This window comes from Sus scrofa, chromosome 6 (genome assembly GCF_054392235.1).
Source record: "Sus scrofa isolate SSC_HxYL_T2T_F1_AM1 chromosome 6, Sscrofa_HxYL_maternal_Yorkshire_Landrace_v2.0, whole genome shotgun sequence".
Classification (NCBI taxonomy): Eukaryota; Metazoa; Chordata; class Mammalia; order Artiodactyla; family Suidae; genus Sus; species Sus scrofa.
Genome location: NC_139388.1, coordinates 169,799,596 through 169,823,249, shown reverse-complemented (window position 1 = coordinate 169,823,249; position 23,654 = coordinate 169,799,596). Strand labels below are relative to the sequence as shown.

Below are 23,654 nucleotides of genomic sequence, written 5' to 3'. Positions count from 1 at the left end.
GTTAGTTCTGTGCGTCTCCCCGCGTCCCGTGTTGGTCGACAAGATTCTGGCATCACGGCTGATGGAGCGGACGTCCTCTCCGGAGAAGAAGCGTGCCTCGGGTGGCCTCGCTGCAGCTCGTCAAGGAGAAGGTCTGCAAGTTTCAGGGCTGGAAAAACACCCCGGGCCTCTTCCTTGCCCCACCCCCCCCGCCCCAGCATGAGGACAAAGAGGCGCTTTATTGCAATGTCTTTATTGCGCTATTGGAGCAAGTTGACCAGACTGTCCCCTCCTGGGGAAGGTAAAAACAAAAAGACCGAAACGTTTATCTCCCTCATCTTCCCCCTCCCTTCCCCACAACTGCACAGCAATGTCTGAACACATCTGGTGACAAGAACAATTCGCAAAAGTGGTCTAGGAACTACATTATGAACTGTCCCAACACAAGACATAGAGTTGGCTTCCTTGTGAATCAGATATTGTTACGTAACTACATGAATTTTTTTGACTACATCAAAGACAACAGAAGAAGAGGTTTTTCACGAGTAACAACAGGGCACCAAAGTCACATGCTGGAATTGGTAAGGGAACAAGGTTGGTTGTCACAAGTGGCTGGAGCTCGAGCAAGGCTGAGCAGTTGACAGCAGAGACCCTCTGGACCCTCTGCTTTGAGGCCACTGAGGCACAGAGACCTACTAAGGAGTCTTAACTGGCAACAGAGACCACCTCGAGGAACCAGGACTTGCCCAGATGATATTTGGCTCAAGGGGACCCATGAGGCTAGTTTCTTGCTGCAGGGAGAGGAGACCCATGGAAGACACCACACTGGCTCTCAAAGCTTCTTCAAAGCACATGAGGTCCAAAGTAAGCAGGAGGTCCCATCCAGGCGTGGAGACAGGGTAGGGCAAGATACTAGGAAGTGCACAACCTTGGCCAAATCAGTGGTGAGGATAAAGCTAGCCTGTACAGGCCTGAGCCATGGCCAAGGTTCAGTTAGCATCCGTGGCCAGATGGAGACAGCACTGTTCTGTGATGAAAGCTCCACCTAGGAAAGATGGGTGGAGGACCAGGGTCCAGCCAGCCCCACGCTGCTTCCCCACTGGTGGCCAGCTTTTCTAGCCAGGAAAACAATAAGCCCCTCTGGTTGTGGTCTGTCGCTACTCTGCCTCAGGGAGGCTACAGTTCAGATGCCAAGAGAGAAGCCCAGGGCCCAGAGGGTGGGACAGGACAGAGGGGATCCCGAGGAAGGAGGCCAGGGTCTGTGCCAAGACCATGGAGCAAAGGGGATGCACAGGACCCTCCACGTAGTTACCAGACTGGTCCCGATACCATCTCCACAGGCTCGAGATCAAGCAAATACTTGCCAAATTCTCCAAATGTCTCTAGGTCTTAGTTCCCACAAAGCAACGAACTCCAGAACGAACAAGGAGAGAAGAGCATGAAGGAACGTGGGGCTTGGGAAGAGCAGCCCTGCCCCATGAGCCCGCCAAGTGCAGACAGTGGATGGTGCTCGCCCGCTCTCTGCACACCCTAACGCCCGCCAGACAAGGAGCAGAACACAGTCTGATGTCAGAGGCATGTATCCTCAGCCTTGTTTCCATTTCTTGTAAGAGACATTTGGAACACCGAGTTTTAGAACCAGACGAAGGGATTCCCTGCGCCCAATCCCGAGCAGCTTGCTGCTCAAGTGGGTTCGACCCCAGGCGCAAAGCCATCCAGGCACGCCTGGTAGCAGTCAGTCTGGCATTACTCAGTAAAACCAGCAAGATTTCAATCCGGCAATTTGGGGAAGAATGTCCAGCTGGCTCTCGGTTAAGAGCTTAGGTCAGAACAGTGACCCTGGAGCGGGTTTCATTTATCTGCCTCACCCAATCCTGAAGTTGCGACATAACCAAGGAGAAGCCAAAGATATGCCCCCTTCTTATCCTGTTAGTAACTCGGGAGGTTTTTCCTCAGATTTTTCATCTATGTCTATTTCTATGTCACGGTCCATTCTAGACCCCCTCACCAAGATAAGTGCTCGGGGAAAGCAAAATACTGTCTTTCATCCCCCGAACTAGAGCTTTCCTAGCTGTAACTCTTACGCTCCAAGACTCAAGACGGTGGCTTCTCTAGCAGCCGGGATACCTGACTGCACAGCTTTGGGCTCGCACCACTCACTCACCTGGGGCCTGTTACGGCTCTAGGATTGGCTCGGAGGCAACTGGATTGTATCTGTCAAGTGAGTGTGGACAGACGGCGGTGGGCGCAGTGGAGGCAGGCGTGACTGATGCCCAGCTTTGCTCCGCCGGAAGATCTCACCCACACGGAGTGGAAGATTCCTGGCCTATAATCGGGGCCACTGACGCCTAAGGACGGCCTGCACATTGTCTTAATGGCAAGATGACACCAAAAAAAAAAAAAAAGACAGAGAAAAGCGTCCAGACGGCTTTGACTAAGAGCCTAATTTCCAATCCATCCTTTCCTTTCCTTGCGGAAGCCTCAGAAGCCAGTGTATGGAAGCACAGGGGTGATGTGGTACAACCCTCACCCTTGACACTAGAGCCTCTGGGTCTGCGATTTACTGAAGTCCCTGAACCCACTTTACTGGCTCCCTTTCAGCTACAGCCCTGGCCACCTGTGGCTCCCTAGGGCCCCACCCAGCAGAGGACAGGAGATGAAGGGACAGCAAACCATGGTGACTATTCTGCAGGGCCTTTAACCTCGGGGAAGCACACGGAAGCGTGCTGTCCAGCGTCACTGTTTGGTATCTCGAGCATCTAAAAGCACCGGATCACACCTTTTCTTTACTCATACAAACAAGGAACAAGGGTTTCGAAGGACAGATTATTCTTTAGGCTAAGGAAACACCACACAAGCACCAACTTCATTTTATGATTCAAAGCTCACCAGCCCACACAAAGAACACCATTCCTCATCTCTGAGAAACAAGGGCAAGGCAAGAGGAGGTACACTGACCAATGTCCGAGTTTGCTGAAACGAACAAGTTCGAGGCTTCCTCTGATTTTCAGGTTTGGGACAGACATGTGCATTCAGATACGAGGGCCGCTTTTTTCCATCAGAACTTCGTCTGGCAACAATCACTGTTCTGCTGAAATCAATTTGGTTTCTAAACAGAATGCTTCTTTAGAAGGAGGAGCGATGAGATGCTGATGCCTAAACTATGTTGGTTAAGAAATAAAGTACCTTCGGGTGAGAGCTTTTTACCCCTTGACTACGAGTCTTTAAATGAAATCCCAAGCCTCCCCATTTTCCTTTGGTTGTGTTTTTCACCAAGTGCCATTCCACTACAGAACCAAAACCGCCCTCTTTTGTGGAGGAAGTTAGGAAAGACTGCCAGGTCAGAAGAGACCCCCAACAGAGCCCTGCCCCGCCACACCCTCCCAGGGACATGGCCTCTCACAAGAGGACAGCGACGTGCCAGAGGCTTCCAGATACAACCCCCCACGCTCACCAGGCCTAACGTGTCCTGTTGAGAGAAGCTGGCTAAACAAAACAAAAACCCCAAAGAAATATTCTTTCCAAAAATCAACATCTGCTTCCAGCTTCCTATGTCAGTGCAGCGGCACGGCTGAGTCCCAGAGAACCTCAGGCCCCTCATGCCCCATCCCGGCCAGCTGCTGCTCGGCCTCTCTCTCCACTTCACATTCACAGATTCACTTCTTGTGCAAAACAAGCAGTCTACGTAGAAAGAATGCCCTCATCGTCTAACAAGCTGCAGAAACGATGCCAGAGAGCCGCCTCTCTTCCCACTCCTCTCTACCTGCAGAGCGAGGGCATCTGTGCGTGGACAGGGTAGGCGAGCCTGACGTTGAGGGAGTCGTTGTGCTGGACCAGGGACGTCTGCTGGTAATGGAGCACCAGCTCCTTCAGCGAGCTGTACAGATTGTAGGGCTCTGCAAAGCCGTAGCCGCGAGCCGTGCTGTAGATCACGCAGTGCTTCACCTCCCCGTCGGCGCTGCAACGATACAACACACAGACACCACGGGGAATTAGGGTAGAGAGCCACAGATGCAGGGACCCTAAGGGAGCTGAGGTCTGAGAATCGCTCTGCAAAGGAGAGGCAGGAGACCTCTGTCAATCAAAGCTTGTACGACGTCACGCGCGTCTGTCCCCCCACCCCTACGGACTCGTCACGGAGACACCCTCACCTCCCACCAGACCTGGTGGAGCTAAAATGGATGGCTGCATTTAGTCACTCAGCTCTGGACCTTCAGGCGTCAAGGAAGCACTAGAGAGGGGCAGAACAAACCCCCCAAGATTGTTCAGTGCACGCATCCGATGTTTTGAGAAAGCTCACAAGGTGTTCTACAGTCACCACTATCTAACTCCAGAGTGTTTTCACCGCCCTGAAAAGAAAGCAGGTATCCATTAGCAGTCGGGGTTCCTCCCTCCCCCAGACCCTGGCAACCATTCATCTACGTTCTGTCGCTATGGATTTGCCTCTTCTGGACATTCCAGTGTCCCTCAATCTTTTGCGTCTGGCTTCTTTCACTCAGCACACCGCTTTCAACGTTCTTCTACCTGGCGGCATGTGTGTGGATACTTCATCCTTCTCATGGCTGAGGCATATTTCATTGCCTGGATATACCACGATTGGGTTACCCATTCGTCAAGTACTGGACAGGGGATCAAACCTGCGTAGTGGTGCTACAGAGATGCCCAAATTCCACTGGGCTACAAGCAGGAACTCGAGCTGCACCATTTTAAATTCCCGCCAGGAGTTCCCGTCGTGGCGCAGTGGTTAACGAATCCGACTAGGAACCATGAGGTTGCGGGTTCGGTCCCTGCCCTTGCTCAATGGGTTAACGATCCGGCGTTGCTGTGAGCTGTGGTGTAGGTTGCAGACGCGCTCGGATCCAGCATTGCTGTGGCTCTGGTGTAGGCCGGTGGCTACAGCTCTGATTCGACCCCTAGCCAGGGAACCTCCATATGCCGCGGGAGCGGCCCAAAGAAATAGCAAAAAGACAAAATAAATAAATTCCCGCCAGCGATGCAGAAGGGCTCCGATTTCTCCACATCCTTGTCAACATTTACTGCTGCCCATCTTTCTGATTAGAGTCATCCTTGCAGTATCTCACTGTGGTTCTGATTTATACTTCCCTTAATGACAAATGATATCAAGCATCTTTTCAAATGCTTATTGGCCATTTATGTATCTTCTTTAAAGAAATGTCTATTTGAGGAGTTCCCATCATGGCGCAGTGGTTAACGAATCTGACTAAGAACCATGAGGTTGCGGCTTCAATCCCTGGCCTTGCTCAGTGGGTGAAGGATCTGGTGTTGCCGTGAGCTGTGGTGTAGGTCGCAGACACGGCTCAGATCTGGCATTGCTGTGGCTCTGGCGTAGGCCACTGGCTACAGCTCCGACTGGACCCCTAGTCTGGAAACCTCCATATGCCTCGGGAGTGGCCCTAGAAAAGGCAAAAAAAAAAAAAAAAAAAAAAAAAAGACAAGAAATGTCTATTTGAGGAGTTCCTGTCATGGCTCAGTGGTTAACGAACCCAACTAGCATCCATGAAGATGTAGGTTTGATCCCTGGCTTTGCTCAGTGGGTTAAGGATCTGGCGTTGCCGTGAGCTGTCATGTAAGGTTGCAGATGCGGCTCAAATCCCACATTGCTATGGCTGTGTGGTGTAGGCCAGTGGCCACAGCTCCAACTCAACCCCTAGCCTGAAACCTCCATATGCTGCGGGTGTGGCCCTAAACGACAAAAAAAAAAAAAACAAAAAAAACAGAAATGTCTATTTGAATCTTTTGCCCATTTTTATTTTACATTATTTTACTTTTTAGGGATACACCTGCAGCATGTGGAAGTTACCAGGCTAGGGGTAAAATTGGAGCTACAGCTGCCGGCCTATGGCACAGTCAGGTTCATTACCGCTAAGCCATGACAGGAACTCCCCTGCCTATTTTTAAATTGGGGCATTTGTGGAGTTCCCCTTGTGGTTCAGTGGGTTAATGGCCTGAAGCTGTCTCCCTGAGGGTGCAGGTTCGAGCCCTGGCCTGGCTCAGTGCGTTAAGGATCCAGCATTGCTTCAAGCTGGAGCACGGTCACGGATGAAGCTCAGATCCAGTGTTGCTATGGCTGTGGCGTAGGCCTGCAGCTGCAGCTCCAGTTTGACCCCAGGAACTTTCATATGCTGCAACTAAGGCCATTAAAAGAACATAAATTGGGGCATTTTTATATTTATTGTTAATAAAGAGTTCTTTCTATATTAGACACTAACTAGTTGCTTAGAAATATGATTTGCAAACAGCTTCTCCCATTCTGTGAGTGGTCTTTTCACTTTGACAGTGTCTTTAGTTATGGTGAAGTCCAATTTACCTGTTTTTTCTTTTGATGTTTACGCTTTTGATGTATGAGACAACTGCCTGACCCACAAGCATAAAAGATTTATGTTTATGTTTTCTCCTAAACGTTCCATCTTTTAGCTCTTACATTTGTGTTCTATGATACATTTTTTTTTGGTCTTTGGTCTTTTTTAGGGCTGCACCTGCAGCATGTGGAGGTTCCCAGGCTAGGGGTTGAATCGGAGCTTGCCGGACTACCACACAAGATCCGAGCCGCGTCTGCAACCCACACCACAGCTCACGGCAACGCCGGGTCTTTAACCCGCTGAGCAAGGCCAGGGATCAGACCCACATCCTCACAGACACTAGTCAGGTTCATTAACCACCGGGCCATGATGGGAACTCCTGATACATCTTGAATTAATTTTTGCATGTGGCGTGAGGTAGGTCCACCCTCATTCTTTCACAAGTTGTGCGCCAGCTGTCAGCACTGTATGTTGAAATGACTGTTTTCGCCCCTGAATGGTCTTGAGACCCTTGCTGAAAACCCACTGACCATAAATGTAAGACTTTATTTCTTGGCTCTCAATTCTATTCATGGCTCTACATGTTATGCCAGCATCTCACAATTGTTATTACTGGAGCTTTGTTGTAAGTTTTGAAATTGGGAGGTGTACCTCAACTCTTTTCTTTCAAAATTATTTTAGCTATTCTGGGTCCCTTACATTCTCACACGGATTTGAGGCCCGTCTTGCCAATTCGGTAAAAAGCCAGCTGAGATTTTTTTTATGTGGATTACACTGAGCATGTAGATCGATTAGTGGGAGGTACTGTCACATCAACAACACTGTGTCATCCGAGCCATGAGCACAGGATGTGTTTTCACTTATCTAGTTCTTTCAGTGATGTTTCAGTTTTCACTGTACAGCTCTTGCCTTTTTTTTTTTTTTTTTTAATGTCTTTTTGCCTTTTTTAGGGCCACTTCCCGCGGCATATGAAGGATCCCGGGCTACGGGTCTAACTGGAGCTGTAGCCACCAGCCTACACCAAAGCCACAGCAACACAGGATCCGAGCCACATCTGCGACCTACACCATAGCTCACAGCAACGCCGGATCCTTAACCCACTAAGCAAGGCCAGGGATAGAACCCGCAACCTCACGGTTCCTAGTTGGATTTGTTAACCACTGAGCCACGACGGGAACTCTTGCATTTCTTTTTTTTAAAACCTAGACATTTTATCATTTTTGTGTTATTGTAAATAGCATGTCATTTCACTTTCAGATTGTTCACTACTAGCATATAAAAATGCAAATAATTTTTGTATCCTCATCTTTTAACCTCCAAGCTTGCCGAACTCATGTATTAGCAATAATGGTTTACTTCTTCCTTTTCAATCTGGATACATTTTACTTCTTTTTCTTGCCTAAATGCCCCAGCATTCTTCCGTACAGTGATTAAAAGTGGAGAAAGCACACATACTGACCTTCCTCCTGATCTTAAAGGAAAGCATTCAGCCTTCATTTCTGTTCTAATATTTATTATTCCCTTCCTCATGCTTGCTTGGGTTGTTACTGATGTAAGATCTTTTTTAAATGCAAATGTTTACAGTTATAAATTTCCCTTTTGACAATGACTTAGCTGCATTTTGTAAGTTAGTACTTGGTGTTTCTCTTTTTAACCCATCTCAAAGTATCTTCTCATTTCCCCCGTTTCCTTTTTTTGACTATCAGTTCTTTAGGGGCGTGTTGTTTACTGACTGGATTTGTGAAGTTCCAAAATTTCCTTCTGTTTTTAATTTCTAATTTATTTCCATTGTAGTTATGGAGAGTATATTTTGTATGACTTCAAACCTTTTAAATTTATTAAGACTTGTGGCCTAAACTGTGGTCTAGCCTGGATAATGTTTCATGTGCATGTGAAAGAATGCATACTCTGCTGCAGGTAGAGGGAATGTTCTGGAGATGTCTGTTAGATGCAGTTTTGTAGTTTTTTTCACACCTTCTGCTTCCCCATTGATCTGTCTCACTGTTCTATCCCTCATCAAATTTCTTTCCCCAAACGGTCACAAGTGCTCACTACCAGCCTCCCTCACCTAGTGGAATGCATGTTTTGCTGGCTGCAGGTCTTCAGGTGAGACTACTAACTACAGAGTTAGGAAATTTCTTCTGAGGCTTCTTAGTGATGTCATCAACAGAAATTAAAATGGAAAATTAAGTGTCATGCCTTGACATCCTACTGCGTGATCATTTTAATTCTGCTATGAAAATCTCCTTTTAAAAAACTAAATTATTTAGATCCCTAGCTTCGGCAAATGTCCTAAGTAAACTGGGAAATCACTGTCAGCGGGTTTTCTATCGCTGGAGTGGTTGGCAAACAAATGGAAGCCTTTGTGATGACAGACATTTTTGCTTCCAATTATCCCCAAAGTGAATCCCAGTATGATATATGACTGCAGCTGGGTTTCATAAGGGAAATCCACATGCTACAGACTTGAGTCTTGTCGGGTCTGTGACTAAAAGGAGACAAAGAACACAGCTCTCCCAATATGGTCCAGCTGCTCTTCAGTCTTCCAGGAATTGGCTGAACTTTCTCCGCCAGAATTAGTTTCTCATGCACACACCTATTAGTGATACCTATGTCACCGTGATTCTATTCACCTTGGATACTTAATGGTCAAATGAAGAAACATGGTACAAAAGAAAAATGTGGGCTCTGAAACCACGTAAAGTTGAAATCAAACTCTGACTGCATGACACAAATAGACCACTGAGGACCAGATGAATCTAAGGCACCTGAGCACTCTGTTGATATGTATGTCATTTTTTTTTTTTTTTTGGTCTTTTTGCCATTTCTTGGGCCGCTCCCATGGCATATGGAGGTTCCCAGGTTAGGGGTCAAATCAGAGCTGTAGCCACCAGCCACGGCCACAGCCACAGCCACAGCAACGCAGGGATCCAAGCTGAGTCTGCAACCCACACCACAGCTCTCGGCAACGCAGGATCCCTAACCCACTGAGAGCAAGGCCAGGGATCGAACCTGCAACCTCATGGTTCCTAGTCGGATTCGTTAACCACTGAGCCACGACAGAAATTCCAATATGAATGTCTTTTTGTCTGTCCTCACCACCTTATCCTCTTGGAAGGCAAAATCCTTTTGTCATCTTTGCCTTCTGCCATGTCCACTGGTAACATCATTACCATGATAATACTAATAGATAACATTTACTTATTATGTTCCGATCAAAGCATATTACATTACAGGTATTTACTCATGTAATCCTCACAAAAATCCTTCAGTAAACAGATATTATTATTATCCCTATTTTACAGATAAGGAAACTAGGCAAAGAAAGGTTAAATAACTTACTTGAGGTCACACATCTGCTAAGGAGGAGTCAGGATTTGAATCCAGTATATCTGGCCCCAGACTTCTTTCATGACCACTCTAAGTATGGTCTTTGTCAATGAAAACATTTGCCTTTTTAAGGAATAAATAGAACACCAAGGCAAAATCTGTCTGAGGCATGATTAGTTGTCCCCAGAATTTCACTTTTCATCAAAAGGAAAATAGGCTTTTCCAGAGTCATGAGATCATCTTACAGAAAATGCTCAAGATTTTGTATCTCTACCCCAATAGAATACTATTTAAGTACAAATTTTAGATCATTTTTTTACTTTTAGTAAGAACAGTCATATTTAGTCAAGCCCTTCTTAATCTGACAACGAAGGCCAAGTTAGACATGCAGGAGAAGGAATTAAATGACTCAAAAGAATTACATGATCTTTTCAATTGATTATCTCAAATTACTTTTTTTTTTCCCCCCGCTTTTTAGGGCTGTACTTGTGGCATATGGAATTTCCCAGACTAGGGGTCAGTCAGAGCTGCAGCTTCCAGCCTAAGTCACATCCACAGCAACACCAGATTGGAGCCGTGTCTACGACCTACACCACAACTCATGGTGATGCCAAGATTCTTAATCCACAGAGTGAGGCCAAAGATCGAACCTGCATCCTCATGGATACTAGTCGGGTTTGTAACCCAGGGCACCACAACAGGAACTCCTCAAATTACTTTTCACAGGTACCTGAAATCCAAGGGCAACAGTGATGTACCTGGCCTGCTTACTGTTTTAATTACAATCCCTGCAAATAATCCAGATGGTATTTCTCCTGAAGCCACTGTTTTCTTGGTAGACATATTAATGGTCTAAGCCATGGTTCCTTACTTACTTCAACTGGTCTGATCTGAACTTTTGAGGGCTGATTTTCTATTAATCAATGCAGAAGTTTTCAAAATGCCATCCCCCAGAGAAGACTTACACCACAGAGCAAGCGTAGCATCCTTTCTTGCTACTCTCCCGAATTAAGAAGGCGCCATCGGGCTTCCCATAAAGCAGATCCTCTGCTTGTACTCGATTGACATCCTCAACGAACCAGGTTTTCTCATCATAATGGGGCAGATTTTCATCTTCCTCATTGACAAAATAGGTCCTAAAAATTAAACGTTAGAATATTACTCTAACAATCAGGTTACTTATATCTAAAAGCAAATTCATCAACAAAACTTTCTTCCAAATCTTTAACCACAAATGACAGAGTGAAATTGAGTCAGTTGGGTGTTTTTTAACAACTTTGCTTTTATGCAGTAAGCACAGAACTCACATATTTCATCCAATAACCTGACACATGAATGTCTGAATGAGTAATGCTTATGTATCCAGGTTTCACACAGCTTAGCAGGTCTCTGAACCTACAGGGTACTCTTGAGGCCAATTCAACCTAAAGAGGTGCAAAGTTCTTGATTCAGTGTCCCCAACTAACAAAGAGAATCAACACTTAGTATGTATTAGAAGTCTCATGTCATACTGGGAACAAAGTCCTCTGACAAAAAGGTACAAAGAGAACTTACTCATCAGCATCCTCATTCTTGATTCCCAGCCAGGCATTCAGGCGTTTCTGTCTCACTCCTTTGTGATTGAGCCACCTGCCAGACGGAAGACAGCAGAGTCAGTATCTAGGCAAACTCTGCCTGGACAAAGCAGACATATCCAAGACAACCAAACTTTCAGAGCCCAGGAACTTCTTATTTTTCCCAGTCCCACTAAGAATGGCCAGAGATTTCCCTAAACTAGCTTCTCCATTACTTTTCCTTCACCTTTCTGCAAAAAGGCAGAAACACAGCTTGCGACTTGAAACAGGCACTTCTTCCACTTCTCATTTTCCTCTTCTTTCTTTTGCCCATGGCATACGCAAGTTCCTGGGCCAAGGACTGAATCTGAGCCTCACCTGTCACAGCTGTGGTGAGGCCAGGTCCTTAACCCACTGCGCTGGGCCAGGGACTGATCCCTCACCTCCGCAGCAACCCAAACAGAGGTGCAGTCAGATTCCTAACCTACTGCACCGCAATGGCAACACCTCACTTTACTTTTCTAGAAAGTTACGGCATCACAATCATTGTACAACTATAAATGTAATAAATTCATTGAGTGATAAGATAAAAATAAAATAAATTTTTAAAAAATTTAAAAATTTTTTAAAAAAGGAAAGTTGTAGCATCACAAACACACACATACTTTCACTTAAACACAATGGGACACTCCTTGCTGAAATCATTAGTTAGGTGCGCACAGCGTCACATCTGCAATCTCCACCAAGCCAGAGGACACGACTCCTCTGTGGCCTACTGTATTGCGTTTAATAGTCTAAAACAGCATCTCAAGGTCTATTTTTACACCTAAGAAAGCACAAGACATTCAGGGTGGCAATCTGAGTAATTCACCCAAATTTACTTCATCACTAGGCAAATCATTGTATTTTAAAATAGAGCAACGATTTTGGAGTTCCCGTCGTGGCGCAGTGGTTAACGAATCCGACTAGGAACCATGAGGTTGCGGGTTCGGTCCCTGCCCTTGCTCAGTGGGTTAACGATCCGGCGTTGCCGTGAGCTGTGGTGTAGGTTGCAGACGCGGCTCAGATCCTGCGTTGCTGTGCCTCTGGCGTAGGCCGGTGGCTACAGCTCCGATTCAACCCGTAGCCTGGGAACCTCCATATGCCGCGGGAGCGGCCCAAGAAATAGCAACAACAACAAAAGACAAAAAGACAAAAAAAATTAAAAAAAAATAAAATAAAATAGAGCAACGATTTCGATGTAAAATGACATAAAGCGTTACATTTAGTTCCACGGACTCGGACGACGGTCTAAAACTTGAGTGTAGGAAACTCTTTCATCCCACCGCCCCCAACCAGGCTCCTGATCGTTCAGGCCTCATCATACACATCAACTCAGGGAGGATCTCCCTAATTGTGCCAACGGTCACGTCACGCTCCATATTTTCCCTTATTTCACCATCTTCATGGCACTTGCCTGAAATTCATTATTTAATATTTTTACTTTCTGGCTCTGCTCACGGCATGGGAAGTTCCTGAGCCTGATGAAACCTGAGCCGCAGTGGGGACAACGCCACGTCTTTAACCTGCTGAGCCACCAAGGAACCCCCTTGGTATTTATGTCTGTCTCGCTCACTAAAATGTAAGCTGCTGTAAAGGAAAGGATCTGTCCTGGTCACAGCCACTCCAAATGCTGACACCAGTGCCAGCACAGAGTAGGCAGTCAACAGGCAGGAAGTACTGGTAGGGAGGCTGCTTTTAACAGAATCTGCAGAAAGGTCGTCTTATGTGTCTTTCTGACCCAAGTACACTAGATAACTTGGCATCACACCTAATTTTAAAGTTCTTTTAGACAGACTCCTCATGGTTCCTAGTCGGATTCGTTAACCACTGCGCCACGACGGGAACTCCTATATAAGCCTTTCTCAGTAAGACCTGTTCTTCAGTTAACCTGGATTTCATTTTTTTATGCTCAGTGAAACTGAAAACAATCAGCATATATATGATCTTGATAGAATTTATTTAATAACAAACTCCTTCCTACACCATCATTTCTCTTAGCAAAATATCCAGATACCTTCCTCTGAACATTCCTATCATCCGAAGTTTTCTAGCCTGGAAGGGCTGCTCCTTCCGTTGTGAAAGAGACAAGCCCACTGGATAACAGGTGTGAAATAAACAAAAGGCACCGCCTTTTCTCGGGTCCCCATTTTCTCTCAGCCACCAGCCTCTTTACACTGAACCTCCCTTCCTGCCACAGGAATGTTAGGGCTCCAGGAAAATCCAGGAGAAAGAGAAAAATATTTTGGTTCATCCTCATGTGACACAGGCAACTTTTCTAATCTCCCAAACATCCACCTCAAATTCTTCTATATAGTTCTGAGTCCTTAAACATCCAATAACAATGCCGGGTACTAACTAGCTTTTATTTTTATTTTTATTTTTCTGTCTTTTCAGGGCCGCACCCGCAGCATATGGAAGTTCCCAGGTTAGGGGTCTAATCAGCTACAGCTGCCAGCCTACTCCACAGCCACAGCATCTGAGCCGCGTCTGCAACCTACACCACAGCTCACAGCAACGCCGGATCCTTAACCCACAGAGCAAGGCCAGGGATCGAACCCGCAACCTCAGGGATCCTCGTCAGGGCTCGTTGACCACTGAGCCATGACGAGAACTCCAAGTAAATGTGTTAATTCATGTTTAACTCACCATTACTGAGTAATGTCTAGATCACATGTAAAGCAGTACATTCTAGAGGAAAAACCTGAACAGAGTATCAGACTAACACCCAGTTCTCATTCTGCAGCTAATTGTGTGGTCTTTTTCTTTGTTTATTCTAATAAAGGTATAAAGTTGAAGTTACAACATAAATTCAGTACACATAGATTAACTTATTTTCCTTATATTCAGTTTCATTTCTCAATATTCTCTTCTAAAAAAACAGGGAAAATACTCCTCCCATAGCGTAAAGTGAAGTTATCTTAAGAAAAACTAAGAAAAAAATAGCTGTTGTTAGCATATCCTTACCTAGACTCCACTCCAACTCCAATCAAACTATCATTTTGTTTACTGCATACTATGACATTTTGCTTAATTTATATCAGTTAGGGTCTTGGCTAAGAGCAGAAGATACAAACTGATATTTGAGCAGAGTTTATAATTTACAAAGGTCTGGAGAAATTTCAGAAGAGCTCCCAAGGGATAATGCAGTACCCGGGGCTAGCCATAGTGGGAAGCCTTGACCTGCTGGCATGGCAGAGTCACAGGAGAGCGCAGTTACTGGAGCTCGGAGAGGACTGTATGCAGGGTGCCACCTTTGGTAGAGAGTGGGGGACACAGCCAACTCGCAGGGATCACACAGGGAAGGAGCCAGAAAATAAATGCTCTGACTTCACTCTCTCTCTCTGCCCTTTCATCTCTGGCCAGTGCCTCCAAATGGCCCAAACTAATTAGAGGCCAGAGTGCAAACAGATTCATTTTCTTGGGCACAGAGCAGGATGGAGAAAGATGGAAAGTAGAAACAATTGAAAATCCCATCACACCCTTTGAAATGTATTAACTTTAGGTGGACTTTTTTCTAGGGCTTCTTTTCCTCGGATAAAGAAGGTAGGTGGCTTCCTGTGCTCAAAGAGTGTTTGGCCAGCATAAGAGAATGGGACTTTTCAATGGCTTGCCTTTTACATTTTAACGTAAGACATAACTAACTTTTGCAGTCACAATTCCTTCAGAATTCCTCATACACACTGCCGCCCCATCCTGCTTCTCCAATTTTGTATTTGGGAAGGTCACCTCTTGGAGCTATGTGTAAGATGACATTTATTCAAATTTAATCTTATGATATTCAATTTGGATCACAGTTTCAGCATCCTGGGATATTTCTGGAGTCTGATATTTTATCATCTATCTTATCAGCTGCTTTCCCCAGCTTTCTGTCACACTTAAATGTGATCCGCTGCTAATGACCATCTGGTCGTTGATAATACTGCTTTTTTGTTTGTCTTTTTTTTTAGGGCTGCAGCAACAGCATATGGAAGTTTCCGGGCCAGGGGTCAAATTGGAGCTGTAGCTGCTGGCCTACACCACAGCTCATGGCAAGGCCAGATCCTTCACCCATGGAGCGAGGCCAGGGAGTGAACCCGCTTCCTCATGGATACTAGTCAGATTTGCTTCCGCTGAGCCACGATGGGAACTCCCAATAATGTTCCTTTAGATGTGGCTGTGCATAGACTCCTGCCGCTGATGGCAATCATTCACGGTTTATTAGGTGAGACCAAGTTGTGCTGCAGGACCAAACTAACCGTGTGCTCCCACCAGCCCTTCTTTATGATTCAATATTCTCTTTTAAAAAAACAGGAAAAATACTACTCCCATGGCATAAAGTGAAGTTATCTTAAGAAAAACTAAAGAGAAAAAAATAGCTGTTGTTAGCATATCCTTACCTAGACTCCACCCCATTAAGTACGAGAAAAAAATAGGTATATATGGCAGCCATCAACCCAGCTACTACTCTCCAAGAAGAAAGGAGCTTGTGTTTTATTATACCAAGAAAGAAGATTAAATTGAGCAATCCCTGAGGGAGCAGTGTGTGTATGGGCGGGGGGGGGGAGAAATAGTAAAAAAAAAAAAAAAAACCACTCTGAGGTGGAAGCAGTAGTCTTAGAAGAGAACTTATGCTTCCCTAGAGTCTGGCTAAAGTTATTAGAGGGGGTGGCAGAAGCCCAAGCCCAAGGCACCCTGGATGGAAGACAAGAAGATTTCAAGATGCAGAATCTCCTGGTGGCCAAGGAGAGAACTGTAAAAAGTACCTCTGAATCTTCTGGAATTCCCTATTAACCAAAGGCAGGACCCAGGGCTGAGGCACAAGGGAAGCACCCAGTGATGGCAGTGCTGAGAGACAAAAAAACTTGCACTCCCCTAGTTTCCTGGCATTACTTCAGGATGACATTCTCACATGATCTGTGTGTGTGTACACACGTGAATGCATGCACACTCACGCAGAGGAGGCAGGAAAATCCTAATCCTAACTGAGATCAAATACTTCTCATATAACCAGGCACGTAAGAGCTTAGAATAAATTACTTCTAACTTAAAGAGGAATACAACTTGTCTTGCACCCAGTTTTACAGAACTTTGCACTCCCTATATATATAGTGGGATAACTAAGACATCCTGAAAAGAAAACTTACTTTTTATTTTTGTCTTTTTGCCATTTCTTGGGCCACTCCCGCGGCATATGGAGGTTCCCAGGCTAGGAGTGGAATCGGAGCCATAGCCATCGGCCTACACCAGAACCACAGCAACTCAGGGTCCCAGCCACATCTGTGACCTACACCATAGCTCATGGCAACGCCAGATCCTTAACCCACTGAGCAAGGCCAGGGATCGAACCCACAACTTCATGGTTCCTAGTTGAATTCGTTAACCACTACGCCACGACGGGAACTCCTGAAAACTTACTTCTTATAATGTATAGTTGTAAGAGATAAATTAAGAATAAAAAGAAAAATAAACAAATGGGACCTACTCAAACTTCAAAGTTTCTGCACAGCAAAGGAAACCCTAAACAACACAAAAAGACAACCCACAGAATGGGAGAAAATCTTTGCAAGTGAAACGACTGACAAGGGATTCATCTCCAAAATTTATAAACAACTTCTGAAGCACCATACCAAAAAAACAAACAACCCATCCAAAAATGGGCAGAAGGTCTAAACAGACAAAGAAGAGATACAGATGGCCGAGAAACACATGAAAAGATGTTTAGCGTCACTCATTATTAGAGAGATGCACATCAAAACCACGATGAGGTACCACCTTACACCAGCCAGAATGGCCATCATCCAAAAGTCTACAGACAATAAGTGCTGCAGAGGGTGTGGAGAAAAAGGAACACTAGTACACTGTTGGTGGGATTGTAAATTGGTGCAACCACTGTGGAAAGCAGTATGGAGATTCCTCAGAAAACTAAAAATAGAACTACCATTTGATCCAGCAATCCCACTCCTGGGCATCTATCCAGAGAAAGCCACGACTCGCAAAGACACATGTACTTCAATGTTCATTGCAGCACTGTTTACAATAGCCAAGACACGGAAACAACCTAAATGTCCATCAAGAGAGGAGTGGATCCAGAAGATGTGGTACATATACACAATGGAATATTACTCAGCCATCAAAAGGAACGAAATCCCAGCATTTTTAGCAACATGGATGGACCTAGAAACTATCATGCTAAGTGAAGTCAGCCATACAATGAGATTCCAACATCAAATGCTTTCACTGACATGTGGAATCTGAAAAAAGGACAGACGGAACTTCTTTGCAGAACAGATGCTGACTCACAGACATAGAAAAACTTATGGTCTCCGGAGGAGACAGTTTGGGGTGTGGGGGGATCTGCTTGGGCTGTGGGATGGAAATCCTGTGAAATCAGATTGTTATGATCATTATACAACTACAGATGTGATAAATTCATTTGAGTAACAAAAAAATGAAAAATAAAAAGAGAGAGATAAATTAAGGAATGATCACTATTTTAAAAACCTCAGCAGAAGATGATGGGAGATGACGGAAGATGAGAAAAAGAATGTAACATACGTATGACTGGGTCCCTTTGCCGAATAGCAGAAATTTGCACAATACAGTAAATCAACTATACTCTATAAAATTTTCTTAGGAGTTCCCGTCGTGGCGCAATGGTTAACGAATCCAACTAGGAACCATGAGGTTGCGGGTTCAATCCCTGCCCTTGCTCAGTGGGTTAACGATCCAGCATTGCCGTGAGCTGTGGTGTAGGTCGCAGACGCGGCTCGGATCTCGAGTTGCTGTGGCTCTGGCGTAGGCTGGCAGCTATAGCTCCGATTAGACCCCTAGCCTGGGAACCTCCATATGCCGCGGGAGCGGCCCAAGAAATGGCAAAAAGACACATACACACAAAAAAATTTTTCTTAAAAGCCCAGACCAGGAGTTCCCACTGTGGCACAACAGGATCAGTGACATCTTGGGAGCGCTGGGACACAGGTTCGATCCCCGGCCTGGCACAGTTGGTTAAGGATCCAGTGTTGCTGCAGCTGCAGCTTAGGCTGCAACTGAACCTCAGATTTGATCCCTAGCCTGGGAACTTCATATGCGCCAGGGTGAACCAAAAAGAAAAAAAAAAAAACAACCAACCCAGAGAGTTACTGTGCGGTTCACAGGGTTAAGAACCCAACTAGTATCCGCTAGTATGCAGGTTTGATCCCTGGCCTCAATCAGTGGATTAAGGATCCAGTGTTGTCATGAGCTGTGGTGTAGGTCACAGATGTGGCTCGGATCCTGTGTTGCTATGCCTGTGGCAGTGGCATAGGCCAGCAGCTACAGTTCTAATTCAACCTCTAGCCTGGGAACTTCCACATGCCACAAGTGCCGCCCTAAAAAGCAAAAAATACCCAAAAACAAAAAACCCCAGACCATCACTGATGAAAATGTAAAACCGTGCAGCCACTCTGGAAAAGTCTGGCAGTTCCCCAGTTAAGCAGAGTTACACTATTGACCCAGAAGTACCACTCACTGACCTATACTCAGGAGAACTGAACACATGTCCACATAAAAACTTGTACACAAATGTTAAAGCAGCATCATTCACTACATCCAAAAGGTGGAAACAACCCAAATGCCCAGCAACTGATGAACAGTTAAACGGAAATGCTTAACATCCATGCAATGGAACATTACTCAGCCATTAACAAGGAATGAAGTACTGATAACGTGCTATACATAGATGACCCTTGAAAACATTATGCTGACTGAAAAAAGCCTCTCCTGAAACACTACATATCATATGATTCCATGTATGTGAAATGTTCAAAACTCACAGAGACAGAAGATAGATTAATGGTTGCTCAGGGCCGAAGGGAACAGAGTTACAGGGGCATGACAGGTAAAGGGCACACGGTTTCTTTCTGTGGTAATGGAAGTGTTCCAAAATGTGATGCTTGTACATATCTGTGAAGGTACTGAAGATATTTAATTCAACTTTAAATGGGTGAAATGTATGGGATGCAAACCATATCTCAATGAAGTTGTTTCAAAAAACAGAACACGGGGAGTTCCCATCGTGGTGCAGGGGAAACGAATCCGACTAGGAACCATGAAGTTGAGGTTGCAGATTCGATCCCTGGCCTTAGTGCGTTAAGGATCCGGCATTGCCATGAGCTGTGGTATAGGTCGCAGATGCGGTTCAGATCTGGTGGTGCTGTGGCTGTGGTGTAGGCCAACGGCTACAGCTCCAATTAGACCCCTAGCCTGGGAACCTCCATATGCCATGCGTGCGGCCCTAAAAAGACACACACAAAAAATAGAACACACCACTCTCTAAACAACTCCCTTACAGCTACAAATTCCCCTAGATCATATTCCTCAAAACTTATCATTAATGCATCTATATTGTTACGGCAAGTTATTCTTTATTCTGAACTTAAGAATTTAGGTTTATGAATATCAAGAAAAGTAAATGGTAATTATGGAAACCTCCATATGCCGTGGGTGCAGCCCTAAATAAAAAAAAAGAAAGAAATCTTTTATTCTATATTTAAGAAATGAAATTTTGGGAGTTCCCACCATGGTGCAGTGGAAACGAATCTGACTAGGAACCATGAGGTTGCAGGTTTGATCCCTGACCTCACTCAGTGGGTTAAGGATCTGTGTTGCCCTGAACCGTGGTGTAGGTCGCAGACACAGCTTGAATCCCGAGTTGCTATGGCTGTGGCATAGGCCGGCAGCTACAGCTCCAATTTGACCCCTAGCCTGGGACCTCCGTATGCCAAGGGTGTGGCCCTAAAAAGAGACCAAAAAAAAACAAAAAGAATATTCTAGAAATAGTACATTGGGATCTTAGCAGGAAATCTCAAAAAATCTTTGAGAGCTATACAGCAGGAAGTCAGGGGAGCGTCACATGCAAAGGGGACTTAAAGAACTAATGACAATCTCTGGGTGCTGCAGAATTCCAACACATTCCAACTTCAAAACAGGACCAAAGAGACGACCTACTCAGAATCACGCAGCAACAAAACAAGTAGTATAACCGGTCCCCTTCAAGACTGACTATACATTTCAGCACCAGAGCAGATCGAAAGCATCAATGCTAGTGCTGTCTTTGTTAGAGACATCAAGGCACAGACTATGGGACACTGGACTATCTTCCCTGAAGCAACCCTTCCGGAAAAGGTAGTGGTTTTCTGTGTCTCCCTAAGCATCCCAGCAGGAAACTTAGCCATGGCTGGCCACACATGCCACCTAAACTTTTATATACAGCTTACATAACTTGTTAAAGGAACTTGCAAGGTATAGTTTGCCATACTTAGTGATGCTTCTTGGAACAGCATGCTCTTTAATATCTCATCACTTTTTGGTGCTTCCACTCGTTCCTGTGGGTCCGCGGCATAGCCTTTTGGGCCTTTCTTCAGCTTCATTATCGACCAGAACCATGGGAGCATTCAGGGCAGACATATCGTGCTTTTACACAGGGGCACCTCCTTGCCTTTCATCCAAAGCTCTTTTTGTACAGTATACGTATCTTGCTTGACTTTCTTTTTTTTCTTTTTTTGGCCACGAGAGCAAACTGAAAGATCCCTACAGGGGACCATTACTAAAACTACTCAGCACAGCGTGGTTAAAACTGTTTGCTCCCAAAACAATCCCCTTAAATTTTCCGCTACTGAAACTCAAGAGCCACTGTCCCAACCTCTAAGTTTGTATTTTATCCCGTCCTCCTTTCTCACACAAAGAAACCCTGAAGTCCATGGAAAACCCAGTCAGAGGCCTTTACTCTCCATCTCCTCCTGCCAAGAGTCTGAACTGAGTGGATTACGTGCATCAAAGTCACCCATAAACATATTTCGTAATAGTCTATACTTTTACCCAGAATTAAACATAATACACTGTCCTTTCTTATGGATTTTCTCCTTCTATGAAGCAGCCATCTGGCCTTCTAAAAATCTAATCCACACATCTTGTTCTGACAATACATCTTTCAACATTTATTTATTTATTTATTTATTTATTTATTTATTTATTTATGTCTTTTTGCCATTTCTTGGGCCGCTCTTGCGGCACATGGAGGTTCCCAGGCTAGGGGTCCAATCGGTGCCGTAGCCACCAGCCTACGCCAGAGCCACAGCAACGCGGGATCCGAGCCGTGTCTGCGACCTACACCACAGCTCACGGCAATGCCGGATCTTCAACCCACTGAGCAAGGGCAGGGATCGAACCCGCAACCTCATGGTTCCTAGTCGGATTCGTTAACCACTGCGCCACCACGGGAACTCCTCAACCTTTATTTAGATAGTATCTGTATATACAGCTAAAAATCACCTTTCCATCACTCCTCAAGTGTGCCATCTTTCATCCCTGCTATCAACACACCTCTATTACTTAAATATAGAATTTAATACTTTTTTTTTTGGCCTTTTTAGGGCTGCACCCCCGCCATATGGAGGTTCCCAGGCTAGGGGTTGAACTGGAACTGTAGCCACTAGCCTACACCACAGCCACAGCGATGCCAGATCAGAGCTGAGTCTGCAACCTACACCATAGCTCACAGCAATGCCAGATCCTCAACCCACTGAGCAAGGCCAGGGATTGAACCTGTGTCCTCACGGACACTAGTCAGATCCATTTCTGCTGAGCCACAATGAGAACTCCTAGAATATTAAAACATAAAAGTATAAATACCCTTTATTTTATTTGTCTTTTTAGGGCTGCACCTGCAGCATATGGAGGTTCCCAGGCTAGGGATCCAACTGGGAGTTGTAGACGCCAGCCTACGCCACAGCCACAGAAATCCGGGATCCGAGCCGCATCTGCAACCTACACCACAGCTCACGGCAACACCGGATCCTTAACCTACTGAGCAAGGCCAGGGACCGAACCTGCATCTTTATGGATGCCAGTCAGTTTCATTAACCACTGAGCCACAACGAGAACTCCCTAAAAACCCTTTAAATGGACTGTTTTGTATACTTATTTGTATATTATTATTATACAAATAATTACTGTGACCATGAGGGGTAACTTGTGTCTCTGTGGTTTTTCTCTGTGGTTTTTGTATTTTAGGCAGACATTAATTGATCTGTACTTTCTAAGCTCTATCACTCTGCCCATCTGTATGGATTCAGTCTTACCGTCTCAGTGGCCCCACACCCTGCTTGAGGCAGACGCCGGTACCCACTACTAACGGGACTGCTTCTCTGAAGTCTTACAATCTCACTGGCCGGCTTTCAGTTACAAATCTCTTCCTCTACCTCTAGCGTCTCCAGTGTCAGCCGTAACCGGGTGGCGGTGGCTCCTGCCACCCGGGCCCACAATACTCACACAAGGTGCTGATCTCGGATCTTGCGCAGCTGGATCAGGTCAGGTTTGATACTATTCATTTTTTTATCTATTTCCCGGTTGTCCAAAGCTTGTTTCTTCAAATCTTGCTCTAGACGCATTTTGCTATCATGAATCTCACCCAGACGTGATTTCAATTTGTCATAATTCATCATAATTCTGTGAAAATATTTGACATGTTAAGGCTAAAATAGGAACCAAGCTTCAGAAGTATGCGATAGTGTGAGCTCAGCCCCAGTACCCCATGTGTGAAGGACATCCGTTGTCTCTGCCTGGCACAGATCCATCCCTCCTCCGGGAGCAGCAGCCTGATGTTCCCCTCGGGGAAGGGTTCCCGCCCCCACCTCAGATTCACCGGGGAATGTCCACACAACCCAGCCTGGCCAATAAGAGTATTCCGTTCCATCCCATCCCTACTTCAAGCCACAGTGACTTGTTCAGGAATGGGAATAATCCCCAAACTGACTCAATGAGAGTCAAATTCAGGGTTCTTGCTAAAATAATTTAAGTAGAGATTCTCTCTTTCCACTGGGATTGTTAAATTATGAACATGTGATTCTAAGGCTCCCCCAGCAGTTAACGCTGCTACCTCATGGGGAAAGCCTGCCTAAGGATGAAGCCGACACAGGACAACTGAGCCAAAAGACAGAGGGGGAGGAGAATCCTGACGATCGTGTTGGGCCCTTGGTTACTGCGAGGATTAAATGTGGTAATATATGTAAAAAGGACTCAACAGAGCCTGGGACACCCCAGTAAGCACTTACTCAGTAGAGGACGGCCTAAGCTGCTTCAGCACACAAAGGTTTGCTGTACTCTGAACCCTGAGGCAACAACTGTCTGTATTACTCATCTGTCCCTCAATCATGCGTAGCTTTATATTACTTATTAAAACTTCATCAGGCTTTTCTTTTTTTAATGGGCACATCTGCAGCCATTATGGACAGGGACTAAATCTGAGCCACAGCTTCGACCTATGCCACAGCTGTGGCAACACCAGATCCTTGAACCCACTGTGCCAGGCTGGAGATCAAACCCGTGCCTCCACAATGACCCCAGCTGCTGCAGTCAGATTCGTAGCCCCCTGTGCCACAGAAGGAACTCCTCATCATGCTACTTCAATTCCCGC

General features: G+C 45.4%; 1 protein-coding gene across 7 annotated transcripts in view; it reads right to left on the bottom strand.

Moving 5' to 3' along the window:
- Positions 1–216: 216 nt before the first annotated feature.
- Positions 217–23,654, bottom strand: part of PIK3R3 (phosphoinositide-3-kinase regulatory subunit 3) — a 132,790-nt gene continuing 109,352 nt past the window's right edge. For 2 of the 7 annotated variants that reach the window (XM_013999442.3, XM_021096721.2), the window contains exons 7-10: positions 22,511–22,687; positions 11,184–11,258; positions 10,595–10,765; positions 217–3,937 (exon numbers count right to left, since the gene is read on the bottom strand). In XM_013999442.3, the coding sequence (XP_013854896.1) occupies positions 3,739–3,937; positions 10,595–10,765; positions 11,184–11,258; positions 22,511–22,687 (622 nt within the window). In that variant the 3' untranslated portion in view covers positions 217–3,738. Of the gene's footprint in view, positions 3,938–6,105; positions 6,571–7,484; positions 8,359–9,256; positions 10,766–11,183; positions 11,259–20,724; positions 21,426–22,086; positions 22,688–23,654 lie in introns of those variants that run through there. The other 5 variants (XR_014808418.1, XR_014808419.1, XR_014808420.1 and 2 more) reach the window with 5 other exon arrangements.